This window comes from Aythya fuligula, chromosome 2, assembly GCF_009819795.1.
Source record: "Aythya fuligula isolate bAytFul2 chromosome 2, bAytFul2.pri, whole genome shotgun sequence".
Classification (NCBI taxonomy): domain Eukaryota; kingdom Metazoa; phylum Chordata; class Aves; order Anseriformes; family Anatidae; genus Aythya; species Aythya fuligula.
Window position 1 is genome coordinate 59,705,250 of NC_045560.1, and position 15,687 is coordinate 59,720,936.

Genomic DNA, 15,687 nt, shown 5'->3' on the forward strand with positions numbered 1-15,687 from the left:
ACGGGTACCACTTGCCTGCCTTCCTGTTTTAATTAGGGTATGGCACATAGTACAAGTATCCCTTCTACACCTGCTGGTGTAATATTTCAGTTGGTCCTAAGGCAGTTTGTTGTATGTGTAACTTTTCATGGGAGTTTCAAAGTAACTACAAACTCCTGAGGAACTATGCCTGATGCACAAGCTGGCACTGTGCGTGTGCCTGTACCTACATGCCTGCCTCCTTCCCTTTCCCCTACTTCTCCACTCTTCCAGTTGGAAAGAGTCACGCGTGAAGCAGAGTGACTTGCTTAGTTTTATGTGTGGAGGGAATTTGTCCCAATGTGGAAGTCCAGGCAGGTTTATTTTGTCTGTCTGCTGACCCGCACTGCAGCCATACCTGTACTGAAAGCAGAGCTATGACTGGAGCACAGCGCTCTGTGTGACTGCAGCATCGGGGAGCTCAGCAGAGCACGCAGAATCCATTTAAGAAGATGAGTAAAGGGGTAAGCCCATGCTGTCACAGCAGTATCTAACCAGCTAGGCAGAACCTGCAAGAATTCTGGTATTTGAGCAGTTTGAACCATTCCTTAACAAACTTATGCATCTCTCTTTTGACTTTTTTTTTTTTTTTTTTTTTGGGGGGGGGGGTCTCTCTTTTTTTTTTTTTTTTTTTTCTCCCCTTGATTTATCTGTCAATTGTATTTTAGATCTTCCTCTCTCACAGGGTGCTGTGAAGAGTAGTATTAATACAGTTGTTGATATTTTGATGAAAAATACAATGTATGAGAGCATACTATTAGGGAAGTGTAACTAGATGACTAACTTTATTGGAACATCAGGGACAGTGCTTGCAGCTGATGAACTACATATCAAACTGTCAAATTTGTGTATTGTGCATATTTACTGCTTTCAGTAATGCATATTAAACCAGTGTCAGCTATAATTACATTGCTTTTTGCAACAGGGCCAAGGATTCACATTTCCTGGTATCTTCTAAGAAAACTTAAAAGCAGTACTGCTACATGCCAGATCTGATAAGGAGGGGGCCTATGTCACTCCGTTTGAAATGGTGCTTTTTCTAACAAGTTAAATATAAAAGACTTATTATCCACCTCATTAAGTAACACAGTAGTAATTGTTTTTTATTGGTAGGATGAAGAACTATGATGCTGTTGGAAAGATTCTAGAAAACCTGTCAAATCTGTATCAAATTCCAGGAAACAGGTTGCAACTAGTTTTTACTTGGGGGAAAAAAAAAATAAAAAAAAAAATTAAAAATCCATAGTCTAGCTTTTGTTTAGTGACAAAACCAGTAATTTGTCTTCTCTCTCTCTCTCTCTCTCAGTGAAATGAAGGGTAAGGGATACCTTGCGTTGCAGTCCCTTGAAAAGGATCTTTATTCAATGTCTCTTCCAGACAGGTGACTCAAAGACTGCTTCATCTTCCCTTTCCCTCTACCCCCACCCCTTCACTTCACTAAAAAGCAAGGCAGCTGATCTAATTGTAGAGCAGGATGTGGAAGGCTAATGAGTTTTCTTCCTCTGGAAAGCTAGAAGCCTTTCTGCAGTTTGCCAGCTCCAGGCATGCCAAACAAGATAATCTGCTGAGCTCCTGTTCTTTATCTAGTAGGTTTGTGGTGAAACTGGTTGGTCGCCCAGCTTGGGTGTGTATGCATGTGACCACCCACTGGGAGCACACGGCGCATCTTCAAGTCAGCAGTCATTTTAAATCACCCTTCGGCAGAAGTAAAACATGTCTTTAGGATATCTTTGGATATCTCTTTGGATATCTCATTTTCTAATCAAGTTTTAAATCAGGACTAGGGGGTGTGGTAACTTTACCTATATTCTTTCTTTTTTAATTTCTTCTTTCTAGGAGCAGGTCTATAGATAAATGGGAACAGATTACCAGCAGTTTTAAAAGTAATTCTACAGTGATTTTCATTACCTTCAGAAAAGTAGAGTTGAAAGCACTGCTTTCCTTGATTTTTTTTTTTTTTTTTTTAAGAGATTTTTTTCTGATATGTTGCCTACAAAATACTCTCTCAACAAGCATGGCCTTCTGTAACTTGAAACATATTCTTGTCCTGTTTTTTGTACAGTGCTCCCTTATGAAGCATACTAACTCCATGAACAAATGCACTGTCCTTGCTAATCATGCATGTCTCAGTAAATATTATGAGTTAAATAGATTTTAAATAGATTTGTCCCTTCTATAACATCAGTTAATGCACTGCTGAGCTTTAATACACACCTATATATAATTGTATGTCTGTATGTATTCAGCAGTACAATCATATTTGAGGCTAGAGATTGGCTCCATTTAAGTTAGTTTATCCAGGTTATTTCCTCTCTTTGCTCAACCTTTTCAATATTTCTGTAATCCTTCACTCTGGGTAAACAGTACAACAAATTTCAGTCAGAAATAGCTGAGATACAGGGTTAAAGCTGGAAGCCCAAATTATAGGATTAATGCATGAGTGGAATGATAGTGTTTTGGAAGCTGTCATAATAAATGGAGACACAATCTACTTCTAAGAAAGCACCGTCTCCCTTTGATTAAGGGTGTAAATCATCCTTTATGTTAACCTAGCTAGCACTGCAACTCAGGAAACATTAATCAAGATGTGTTTTGCACTAGAACGCAGGATGTAAACAGAGTTACTGAAGTACTTCATGGAAAAGTAGGACACCTGGTGCCAAGAACCGGAGGTGACTTTTTTTCTTCAAATAATAAAAACTGTATTGATCCTTGGTTATAGAAAATATCCTCTATTATAAATAAGTGTGCTGCATGGATTTGCTGTGTCTGTAGTCTCTGATACTGTACAGACATACGCAAGGAGAAAATACAAAGCAGCCAGGTGGCTTATCAGCTACTGCAACACTGAGTTGCAGAAACCTGCAAAACAAAGCCAGCAATACTCTGAGGTTATGTGGGAAACCACATTTTGGGAGTAACCATGAGATGGCAGCCCTGATGTTGCCTAAAAGTCAAATACATTCAGCTGATTTTTTTGTCTTATCTATCCCACCAATAGTGAGCTTTAACTGTTGATGTATTATAGTTCATAAAAGTACTTCTAATACATGCTACTACTATGCCATTGCACAGCTTGATGTGAAGGTCCCTTACACAAGTATTATGGCTTCCCCTTGTATTTTAGGCTTGTTGCTGAAAGCTAGCAGTTCAGCTAATATTTTTTTTAAGACTGAACAATAGGTTATTGTGCAAGACAGAAACAATCTAATCTTTTGAAAGATGTCTGATGACTTCATATGCTGAGGGTTTAGCTGTAAAATGCTGTGATTTGAACTTATGCTATAGTTAGAGATACACTCTTACAAGGCATCCCCTTCTGCCCATCCTGCATTTTTCTTTTTTTTTTTTCCTCTTTACATCAAGATACCTAACAGATTTCCTCTATTGTTGTTTGTAGTAACTTTTTTTTTTTTTTTTTAATTCTTCAGGAACTCCTACGAACATTGAATTTTACATTTCTCCGTATCAAATTCTGGAAGCAGAGCTCAATCCTGGTAAAGCTAGAAAACTAGAAATAACTAAATAAGTCAGAAATTTTAGTAAAACCATGCTTTATATTGGAGTTTCATTGCAGAACTAGAATGTTGTTTTTGTTTGTTTTGCTGTCTTTTTTTTTTTTTTTTTTAAGTGGAACAAGTTTGATTTCAAATTTTAGCTTAGCAGAATGATTTGTGTGTGGCATTTCAGCACAGTTATAATGTCCATCAGCAAACTGCTTTCCTGTTGACACAAACTGAAGTGAGAGCAGTATCAAACAAAATAACCACCTAGCCAGCGTGCACACACACAAAACAGTGCTGGTTAGTTGATCTGTTCCATGGCATGCCCCAGCTATTGCTGTGACCACCACTGGGCAAATTTGGCCATTTAGGTGTGGTTTGTGCAAGCTTCTCCTTGCTGCCCAGGTATTGTGGCAGTTAGTTGGACCTGACCTTTACAAGACCTTACCAATGTGTGTTTCATATGCGTAGGGTTAATCTACAGCACCATGGGGAAAATAATGCAGTTGCCTTTCTCCTCCAGGTTCCCAGGTATGTGGAGCAAAAATAGATGTAACTGTTGAGGGCACGGATATGCTTCACAAACTTCCTCTTTCTCCACTGCTAGATTCTCAACCTGGAGAAGATGGGTGAGGTTCTGGATACTTCTGAATATGGAAATGGATTTACAGATTGTTGGCACTAACCCCAGCATAATTTACATTTAGTCTCTGCTAATAGAATGGATACACAGCTCACTGTTAAGCCCAGGAAGCTCTGTTTTATTGACAGCATTATCCCCCATAGCTATACCATGTATAACCTGTGGCTTTTACTGTTTTCCCAAGTGGACTTGAATATTGTTGTGTTCATATTTAACTGTGTCAGCTACATAGAGTTATGGATTTGTTCATAGATTTGAAGCCAGAAGGAGCCATTGGGATAGTATTACTTAACCTCCTAGTATGCAACAAGCAACTCCCACACAGTTTCAGAATAAATGAAGCATGTATCGAGGGATATTATACCTAAACCATATAAAGTAGTTTGTCATCCCATCACGGATGCTGACACCTCATCTCTCGCTGCTTCAGTACAAGCCTGCAGGAAAAGTCTGAAGTCATTCTCAGAAATAAATCACTATAGACTGATTTAGAGCAAACATTCTTGTGCACTGTTACTCAGTTTCCCATGGCTCACTCTTCCTTTCTGCCAGTCTTCACATTAAGCTTGCTTTAAAACACAAGGGTTGTACTTGCACTTAAAAAGTCAAACTTTTCTTGAAGCAGAAAAAATATGGATCATAGGAAACCACTAGAGACCTGATTGTGGCCTTGCACTGTGTCCTTGTTATATCAATTTTTGTAACAACCTTTTTTTTTCTTTCCCCTCCAGCAACCCTGCTTTTTTGCCACTGACTGATGAACGCAGCATGGATTTGTCTGCTTATTTTTTGTTGAAGTTTCACCAGCCTTTTCCTATGTCCTCATCCAGCATTGAGGAGATACAGAGACTCACAGGCATGTTACAATTATCTTTATGACTAAAAGTGCTTCTGTGACTGCTCATTACTTCCTTACTACGTTAGCATATGGAAATAAAGAGTAAAAACTGGATGATGGGTTAGGAAGTCTTTTGTCAACCCACGTGTAACATTTTAGCAGCTGAGGCAAACTTGTGAGCACTTTCTAAAATGTCTCATAGTTGCTGATTGCCATCAGCAAAAGAGGAAATAAGATGGGAGGTTAATGTTTTCATCTTACTTATGTCTGTGCATTTTCAAAACTTTTGTTTTTAAATACTAGCTTTCATGCCCAGACATAATCTAAAAGCTAATAAAAGTTATCTGCTTTCAGGAATTCAGATTACTGGCTTGAAACTAGCTCCTCTACATGAGTTGATTGTTCAGTCTACCCTTAAGGAAAAAGGCAGTGAAGACTTGTTTACACACAAATCCTGTTTCTTTGTGGTGAGTAGACTGTTTGAAAGACACTACCCTTCTTGAATGAATATCCTGAAACATTTTTATATCAACAAACAATCTTTTTCATAATACCAAAGGGCATTTAAATACTCCTTAGGAAATAGTTCAATTACTTAGGAAATAATATTAAATTCTTTAAAGTAAACAAACTTCTCATATTCATTAATGAGACACTACACTCATAGCTGTCGCAGTCATAGTGATGTATCTATGTGTAACTCAGAATATTTGCTCTTCTATGTATTGTTAAAAACTTCTATCCTTAAAAAGAAGTAAACTTGGTGCGAGAAATCCTAAGAAGGTACTTACTTAGACTTTTGAAGATATTTATCATGCCACATGTCTATTACTGCTTTAACAAAAACAGGCTTCTTGATTGAATAACACCAAAAATATTGATTTCTTTTAGTAGAAGTAGCAGGAAGTACCTGTAAGATAGGAAGATATTTTTATTTCTGTTAGTGAAACATGAAAAGTTCTATAACTTCAGCAGTTCTCTAAAATACTAATACTTGATGAGAGACTTTTTTTTCTCTGAGTTAAAGATTTTATTTCTAGAAGTGTTACTAAATAGAAATCTAACCTTGAAAGAAAGACAGAGAAAATCCTTCTGTTCTGTAGACACACAGGAAAAAGCTATTCTCTTCTCTAGCTTTTCTTAATATAGACCTGGCTAATTAACTGCCCTGCCCTGTTCTTAAGGTGATAGTTCCCCTTTGGTATCCTGAAGTAGATAACGGAATATTGCACTTCCAATTTTATCATAAAATCACTGTCAACACAGACAGGTGGCAGATTTTTCGTACTATCTCCTCTTCTCCTCCTCTTCAACTGAATCATCCGGAGATATTCTAGCCAAATATGCTTCTCTAAAGAAAGCAGCAGTGCTGGAGGAAGGACCAACAGATGATGCCCTGAAGAGCAAAACTATCCTATTTGTACAACAAACAAATAGCATTACTATGGCATTCTCCTGTGAGAAAAGATCTTGGTTGTTACTGTTTCTACAGTCCACAAGGCTCTTAAGAGTTGTTGAAAGAATTGGACTTGAATTCCTGAGTACTTGGCTTGTAGCTCAAGGTATATTTCCCTAATCTGGATGCATTTGCGAGTGAAATGGATCTCATTTAGCTACTATCTATAGATTATACTTCTATTGAAATACAGACACGTGGTGGACTTGCTAGAAGTGTGCCTTCCCAATTGTTTTTGCTGTGAGATTGTGCAATCACCTGACAACATTGGGCCTTAATTCTTGTTATTTTCTCATTTCCAGTGCTTCAAGTATCACCATATCTGTTGTTCAGTCTCTTTCAGATAGCCCAAAGCACTGTTACTTCATAAACACAGGCTCAGCAAAATCAGACTTGGCAGGAGCCTTGGTCAGTAAAATCCCATTTACCCACCCAAAGTGCGTGCCTGATGTAATAGAGATTCTTCGACATCAAATGGCATACAACAGCCTTATTAGCAGCTGTATCTCTGAGAAGCATACAAACGGAGGTAAATTGTGTGGTTGGAAGTAATGACAGAATATGAGAGAGAAACTAGCTCTAGACTGGGTGTTAATAGACTTACTGCTCTCTTGCCAAAGCTGTCTTACTTGCAGAGTGTTTTAAGTGATCAAAAATGCTTAATTCTCATACTATACTCTGTTGAATATTAAAAACAAAACAAAACACAAACAAACAAAAACTCCTCTGAGGCCTGACACTTCTAGAAGGGTAAATCATGTTGCTAAAGTAATGAATGATTAGATTCTATTATATCACTATTTTTAAAATTCTGGCATGTGATTCAGCCAAAAAAAGTCCAGGCTCATTGGAGGGATACCTCTAATTAGTAATTTTATTTTTAGATGATTCAGAACTGCTTTACTTTGAAGTGGCACCACACAAGAACACCAGCTTTTCTGTTTTCTTCCTTCATCCTATGAAAGAGAATTTAGCCTGTGGTATGTGTGAAATAATTGTTATTGGCCTTTTTATTAGGTTGGTTTTATGGACGCTCTTGCGCTATGCTTCTCAGTTACAAATACATTCTAAGGGCAACACTTAATGGCGTGCAACCCTATGAAAAGCACGAGGTAGCACTTCTGTATAAATTGCTTACTAAGAAGGCTCTGTACTCAGAACAAAACAAAGTAAATGCAAATACTCAAGTCCAGTATCTGTCTTGGCCTGCAGTTAATTAATAAATAAATAAATTAACCTTTATTACTGACTGTTAGCATATTAGGAAAAAAAAATAAGCCTTGTGCAAGAGCATTGCTGCAAGACCCCTACCCACTGGCCAGTCTTACCTTTCTTGAAGTATCAGAAAGAAAGGGAAGTCTTCATTTTTTGTAAAAATGTTTATTTTGAAATACCTGCGTTCTGTTCTTGCTTAGTGATAATTGATGTTGTAACCTCCAGAGAAGTCCAATGTAGCCTTCATTTAAATCCTCGAGATCCAACTCTGAATTCTAGTGATGGCTTTATATCAAGAGCTGTGAAGCGGTAAGTAGTTTCATTTCGCAGCAGTTAGAATGAGTGTTATGTCCGTTCAATGGAAATGCCATGTGCATTTACAATGCCATAGACTCAGCTGACCAGACAAATTCACTTTAGTAAAAGGTTATAATAATGAGTTGTTTTAGTGTCATAAGTAATTCTTTCAAAAACAAACACTTCATCATTGATGTTTCTTTCCACTAGAATGCGTGTGTAGTACAACTAATAGAATAGTATGAAAAGGACTCTTTCCACATCTACCTAACATCAGTAGTGCTTCTCTTTAAAAAGATATGTCTACAACACCAGCTCTGGCATGTTTCCTGAAACCAAAATTCCAAGAAAGGCCAGCTGCTGTGGCATATGTTCATATGCTAGAGAAAGGACTAAGAGCATGAGTTCATTTTACATAGGTTAGTACACAACTATTTGACAGCAAAATCAATGCAGGCTGGATTTTGAGTCCTTTTAGTTAACTTGCCTTGTCCTGAGTCACAAGACACTAGATGCTATTCCTGGAACCACATACCTCTACTGGTAGAATAGAGGAGAGGAAAAAAAAATACACAAAATAAACACCTTCTAGTGTAGATACAGGTTTAGAGAAGAAAGGCTCTGCACCCATCTCATCCAAAACATGAAAATTACAATTAAATTTCAGTGAAAATGAGTATACTTCATTATTATGAGATTTTTCATTAAAAATACTTAACCTTTTTTTTCCAAACACTTCACACTCTTTCTATCAAAACATCTTTGCACTGGTAAACTGAAAGATTCAGCACATGGATTTGTTGTACCAAAGTTAAGTTTCCAGTATAGCGTATGTAGGTAGTACTGTACTTAGTGTAATCCTATTAGGTTACAGAGACAAAAAGCAAAGAGGGAGGGAGTGCTGTTTGTCACAAAGGGTATCACACAGTGTCAGCCACAGTTTAAAAAAAGAAGTACTAAATTGAAGAATGGGTGAAGTCTGTAGTAATGATTAACGCTTTACTTCTTCTTTTAGATGCATGTCAGTCCCAGTTGTCATGAGAGCTATTTTCAGGAATGCTGCCAAGGTGGAAGCCGATAGCAAAATGCAAATAGACACAAAACAAAAACCTGAACCAGCATGTGAGCAAATTACTGATTTAAATAGTCTTGAGGAAAGTCCTTCTGTGGCTGGTCATCAAGATCTGGTAGTAACAGATAAGCAAAGTGTTCCGGACAGCCCAAAAGAAAATCTCTCCACAGCCAAATCGGAAACTTTGGGTGATAACATGGAAAAAAGTAACCCCACAGTCAGCATGGAAACTTTGTGCAGAGTGGAGGAAAGTACTTCCACAGGTAGTACAGAAGCTGTTATGAAAGATATGTAAAACACATAACCTATTGTTTAATAATCAAACAAGAAAGAAATACTTTCTCAGGCGTAGATTGCTTTTGCAGAAGTAGTTGGAGAGAACTTGGCAAGCTCATTGTCTGAGTAATTTCTGAATGAAGTTTCCTGTTTATATACTATTAACTATAGAGAAGTAAGAGTTTTGATTTTACACTTTTAAACTTCCAAATTTGGATTGTTTAAAACTTAGTAACCTTTATTTTTTGTATGCATCATATTCTACTGTATTATAGAAATAACATTTGATTTCTATAATGCAGGCTATAACATGCTCTGTACAAAATGTTTATCAATGTCAGCATTGTGTTAAATAAACGAAGAAAATGTATACAATTCTTTACATATGTAACATATGCAAACAGCCTTATTGAATTCCACTATTTCAATGGAAGACTCTTAATTGCACAGTTCCATTTCCTCATAGTGCAAAAGTGGTATGAATAGCAACCAAACTTACAGCTTAACTCACAATAGTCTTTAGTAAGAAAGTTACAAACTCATTCTCTGAAGAAAAAATCAAGTAATTTGTGCCTTGGCTTTTTCTAGCTTCAAAGTAAAAATAAAATAATCACGAAAGTTTTATATTTTTTAGTTAAGTCAGTTTTTCAAAACTTAGGTTTGTCTCTCTCTAGACCTACTTTGTATCAGGCACTGACGAAAGTTAAAAGCAATGTAAAACAACTGAACTTCTGACTTTGTGTACATCAGTTTAATTACTCTGAAACAGAGACAGGTATTCACAAAGACAAGACTTCCTAACAAGTGGAATTTGCAGCTACAATTTAGGCAAGCAACAGAAAAAGGAGTCTAATACAGAAGGTTGGCACAGAAACACAAAATGCATCTGTGGCTGACCATGCTTCCACAAGACGGTGAATAAACTTGTCTTCCTTTAAGAGTTTGGGGAAAACTGTGGAAATGAAGGGAAGAGAGTTGAAGGACTTGCAAAATAAGTACCAAAATAACACAAGAAAATTCATTAGACTAGAAACATATAGATGGGTTGTAACAGGATAACAGCAGATAATATGCTGTTAGAACAGCAAGACAATGGTATTGTCAGTAGTTCAGCATTTGAGAAGAGAGGTGTGCTTCCAGCAAAACTGAAAAATTAGAACTGATTTTTTTCCTCCTCATACATTTTAACTGTGAGAGCGCACTCCATAGTGGTTACAAAAGGCAAGAGTAAGAATTTGAAAAACGTGAAAAAAATGTTTTTTTTTTTTTTTAAATATAGTAACCAGGATAGTAATCAGCAGATCCTGTTCTATTTTGCATAGTCAAAATGTCATCAACAGTGGCTTATTCTGCAATAATAGCTTGTCCATAGCACTGTTTTTTTTTTCTTTTCAGTATTAGAGGAGGTTTTTAAAGGGACCCACTCCATTTCCAAAAGGATACCAGTAGGGAAAGTGAAGGTGAAATAACAGATTCTGTCACAGAGTACAGACGTGTTTAGTAAATCAGTGGAGCGCTTTTAAAATTATCTCCCTTTCTGTGAAAGGGATATTTAGGATGAAAACCAAGATTTTATTGGCCATGAGCTGAAGCAAAGTAAGATTTACAAAAATAACATCTGCTGGGAAGTACTGGAATCAGACTTCCCTAAAGTGATCCTCAAAATGGGAATCCAATCCAGTTGAGATAATTTTAAATACCATGAAACAGAAAAATTAATGTTCCAGTTGCTGGACATGATGGAGTACGTCCAGTGATAAACCCAGCTGCTCTACAAGCCAAACAGTTTGCTTTTTAACCCAAGCAAGGCTTGACCTTTCAGGATCTGTACAGAGTTTTGCCTTGCTGCACTCAGACTGCAAGGAACCATCCTCACCATTAGTTCTACAATAGTTTTCAGCAGAGCTGCCAACGTGTTCATATTTTTTGGTGTTAACTTCATCGTACTTTGTCCCATCTGGAGCTGCATGACTCAAATCCATGTCCTGAACAGCATTTAAAATGTCTCCCACATGTGGCTGTTGTTGGATAGAATTCAGACACTTAAGTAGATCATCTTCATGCTTTCCAACCACATCTAGAAGATTATTTATCTTACTTAAAGCAGAATTATGTCCATTAAGGTGACACCAGGATGAGAGAGCACTGGAAAGTGAAGAAAAAAAAATCATTACAAATAGTCACACAGATCTTCAGTTATTGAATACTGTATTATATAATGTGAATTAATATGTCAATATATTATTGACAATATGTCAAAATTACAGTGAATGTCATGTATGTTATATTGAATACTATATATAGCTCATTGCTATATAAAAGCTTATGTATGTTTCATTTGCATTTTCTGGAAAATTGACACAGTTTAACTGAATATTAAGCTTTAAGATGTAACCTCAGTTAAAAAAGCAACTGAAGGAGGATTTTTCTACACCCTTGTAGTTAATTACCTGAATTTACGACCTGAGCTGAGTCTTCTCTGGTTGCTCGCTTTGGACAGACTTACAGTACAATTTTAAAAATTAAAACAAACCAAAGAAAGCACAACTGCACACACACACCTTTCACATGCACACAATCCTAAAAGGTTCATAACTTACTTCAGGGTTCCTCTGAACTGGCCACACGTAACCATCAGCTCAGCACCTTCCCTGTAACCTTGATTGAAGCCTTCTTGGAGCGCAAGTTCTTTCCCAGCCTCAACACCATCCCTAAAGCCCTCCTATAATAAAAATAGTGAAACAGGCTTTTCACAATGTGCACAACTGGACCTATGAACATTACCTAAGAACAGAAAAGCTTAAACAAAAAACTCAGTCTCTTAAATTACAGCTTTTTGACTTGAACACCCCTCCCAGATATACCCCCAGTGCCAAAACAAAACATCATTTTGTGATGATGTTTTTTTTGTGTGATATCATTTATCGATCTGTTAGAATCCAGTCCTTTTCCCAAAAGATCCCAGCTAGGTCAGAAAATAGAGAGCATTTTTTGGAAACATCAAAAATAAGACAAATCTGCAGGACAACACTCTTGCTTTTGTGATGACCCTTATGAAAAAACTCCTTGGAGAATACCTCATACAGATTTCTAGACTTCTAAAAATACATAGGCTGCAAAACCTCCCCTTTAGCAGAGGTACTCACCTACCCATAATCTACCTATCTGTTACAAAACTAATTATTGAGCGTTCAAACAATTCAAGATTTATACAGGAAAAAAGATGGTGACAGGTAAATCTCATAGAAAAATACATAATATTGTGATTGCTTTCTGCAAGAAACAGCTAACAATTATGATGCAAATTTATTTATTTATCCTCTAATCATGTTAGTACACAATGTAGAATAACTATTAACTCTTTTCAACTTGTAAGACTGCAAACTTCTATTTGATCATGAGAGAATCATGGTGGACTCGCTAAGAAAATAGCCAGGAATAGGAATATTGCTTTATTTTGTCCAACATACAGCTCTGACCTCAAGAAATTTTATGATTTTTGTAGTATCTACTCAGAAAGTTTCCAGAGGAATTTGTGTAAGAACAGAAAAACACTAGTCTTATAATGGCCTCTAATTTAGGAAACTTTCCCTTGGAGAATAATGTAAGAGTCGTCTTGTAACACCCCTTACCAATGGCACACACAACAGGTTCTATTCACGTTCTTCAGCCAAATGTTATTCACCCACACACTGATGAATCCTACCGGTCCTACTGTGAATAACAACATATCTGTCAAAGAAACCTAGGCTTGTGTACTTGTTTTATTCTCTCCTTTCATAAAATATATTTTTACTAAGAGAAAAAATAAGCTGAAGAACCACACGGACTGCAATGAGCAGCAGTGGTTCCACAAGGAATCACACATCTTAAATCTCTCTACTGTATTTAAGAACTCTACTTAGAAACAAACACCTTGCATTCTTTGTTAGCATCGTTTAACTACATTGTCCCACATTTACTAGTGGCATACCTACACGTATGAAACAAATCGTTCACATCCGTTTAGTGCTGCCTTTTAGAAGTTTGCATGGTTGTGCAGAGGGATGCAACGTCTTTTAGGTAAAATACTGGTTTGTTCTGACAGGATACTAGAATAGTAACTCCCTGCTCAATCGTCTTGACATTCAGAAGAAACCATGCCACAATAACTTCTATGCAGCCATTATTCTTAGTTTTCTGTTTAAGTCAGCCACACATATAGCAAGGTATGTATCAATAAATCTGAAATGCTTAAGACAACTATAAACGTCATGGTCATGGAAATACCTTCAATCTTTTTTTCATGGTGCTGTTCCATTCTTTCTGTACTACACACATCTCGTCTGCATCTTCATCAAATATATCTTCATTGGATTGGTTGACTGCAACTTGTACCCACGACATTGCAGCAGCGATGACTCTAACCTCCGTTTATGTGGTAAAGCAAACACTGAGAAACTCTCAGAAGTTACTCTGGCTAAGCATCATTTTGGAAGTATAGGCAAAAAAATGTGAGATCTACAGAGAAACCATTTCAGGAGCTGATTATTCAACCTGTACACTTGTTTCCACATGGAAAGTGAGTATCATTTACCATTGGGGCACATCTGTCTAAAGAAGACAGACAAATTATCACTGGTAAAGCAACTTACTTGATTTACAAGGACAATTTAAGACAGTAATTTCTTTCCTTCTTCTTCTGGCAGTAACACACATATCAAATTAACATTTCTAAATGTTGCCAGTACCTGAACAGCAGGCAAAAGCAATTTATAACTTGATTCTGATGGCAGCCAACAAATAATCCCATACAGCTTCCACAAAGTGCTTTAAGTTTTACACATATCTAATGCCTGCCATATTCTGACCTTGATAACTTACAAGGACTTTCACCTTTGATTTTCCGTTTCCTGGTTATGCCAAATGCTTAATAAGATAATCCAATTCTGTCTTCTTCCCTTTACTACAGAACTTGCTAATTCTTTACTCATAATAATATTTTTATTCAAGAATTATGAGATTACTCCATTTTTTTGCACTGAGAAAAACCTAAAAAGCCGTTCATAACTAACTAATTACATTGGTAGAAATTCTTACCAACCACAGAATGCTGTTTCTTGTGATTACTTGTTAAAATCAGTACAAGGAACTGACAACAAATATCACTTTTGGGATCATTATACACTACTTTTATCTTCAGCAAAGCTTTCACAATTATTATTACACTTGGTGTTTAGGGAGGGATTACGCAGTTGAACAACTGGTACACGAATTCCAGCTTTTCTTAGAGTTCATACAGACCACTAAGGCAAACTGCTTCACCTCTTATCCCTTCCAGCATCCAACCACATAACAGTGAAAGCAGCCAAATTAGTACAACTTCACAACAGCGTTTCAGGTTTAAGAAGCTACTGTTTCAAAACATTCTGAGACGGTGGAACACTTGCTGCCAGATCCATACTTAGTTAAGCCATCTCCAAGCCGCGACTCGCACGGCGTTGCCTCAGCACGGCACCAGCCCACCACTGCAGACCGCCCTCGATGCAGCCCGGCCGCTGCACCCTTCCTCGCCGCCTTTTTCGCAAGGGCCGCGGCCCACCCCACTCGGCCCGGGCCGGGGTGGCCGCGCTGCGAGAAGCTTTCGGCCTCCCCTCGCCGCCCCCGGCCCTCACCCGGCCCCGCCGCCCTGACCCCTCACCACAGATCCCTTATCAGGGCTCCGCCATCATAACTGAGGGCGAGCTGGCTTCACTGCCGTCGGAAGGAAGAGGGGGCGGCAGCCATGTTGGCCGAGGGCAGAGAGCCGCCATCTTAACCTGCTGCCGCCCGGCTTCAGAGCCCGTCCCGCGCATGAGAAGCCGGCGGCCATCTTGAGTGCGGGCGCGGCCTTGCGGCCTCCTTCCTGAGGGAGGCGGGACGGGGAGGCCGGGCTCTCCTGCTGTGCCGAGGGGCCGGGCAGCGGCGGGGAAGGGGCACCGAGTGAGGCCCTTAATGCGGCCCCTCTCCTCTCCATCCCTCCGGAAGGAGGGACGTGTCGGGACTAACCCCGAGGGAGGATGTTCCCCCGAGAGTGGGGATTTAGGACAATTTTCAGTCATAAATTGTGGAATTAAAAATAAATAAATAAATAAATAAATCCACCTCGTTGGCTTTTGAAACCTGTTGCGTGTCAGGCGTGCCCTCAAGCTGCTCTTGACAGCCACAGTATTAAATCCTTTTTAATAACAAGGGTGCTAGCAGAAGTCAAGTGTTTCATTGTTTGCTCTCTTAGAGCAAACAGCACCATCATCTTGACATAAGTACAGCAATTATTTTGTGTTTTCCTTGGTACACGCTGTATTTGGAATACGAGCTTATCCTTATGCTCACCAGGCTGGTGAGGCTCAC

The 15,687-nt window shown here is 38.2% G+C and overlaps 1 protein-coding gene across 3 annotated transcripts; it reads right to left on the reverse strand.

Annotated features, from left to right (window-relative positions):
• Nucleotides 1-10,050: 10,050 nt before the first annotated feature.
• Nucleotides 10,051-15,179, reverse strand: YAE1 (YAE1 maturation factor of ABCE1). Of its 3 annotated transcripts, XM_032182889.1 has the most exons (5): nt 14,762-14,842; nt 13,588-13,907; nt 11,919-12,040; nt 11,195-11,463; nt 10,051-10,270 (listed from the first exon to the last, which is right to left on the reverse strand). In XM_032182889.1, exons 2-5 carry the CDS (start codon nt 13,702-13,704, stop codon nt 10,143-10,145), a joined length of 636 nt encoding a protein of 211 aa, XP_032038780.1. In that variant the 5' UTR covers nt 13,705-13,907; nt 14,762-14,842; the 3' UTR covers nt 10,051-10,142. The 3 variants fall into 3 exon arrangements, with proteins under 3 accessions (XP_032038780.1, XP_032038779.1, XP_032038778.1); XM_032182888.1 differs by lacking the exon at nt 14,762-14,842 and adding an exon at nt 15,014-15,179 and having other exon boundaries at nt 10,051-11,463; nt 13,588-13,728; XM_032182887.1 differs by having other exon boundaries at nt 10,051-11,463; nt 14,762-14,841.
• Between the last annotated feature and the right edge of the window lie 508 nt (nt 15,180-15,687).

Coding starts and splice junctions, on each gene's coding strand:
- YAE1 (XM_032182888.1), bottom strand. CDS start 13,704: ATGTCGTGGGTACAAGTTGCAGTCAACCAATCCAATGAAGATATATTT. Junction 12,041..13,587: donor CCATGAAAAAAAGATTGAAG/GTATTTCCATGA, acceptor TTTTTATTATAG/GAGGGCTTTAGGGATGGTGT. Junction 11,464..11,918: donor CAGTTCAGAGGAACCCTGAA/GTAAGTTATGAA, acceptor TTCACTTTCCAG/TGCTCTCTCATCCTGGTGTC.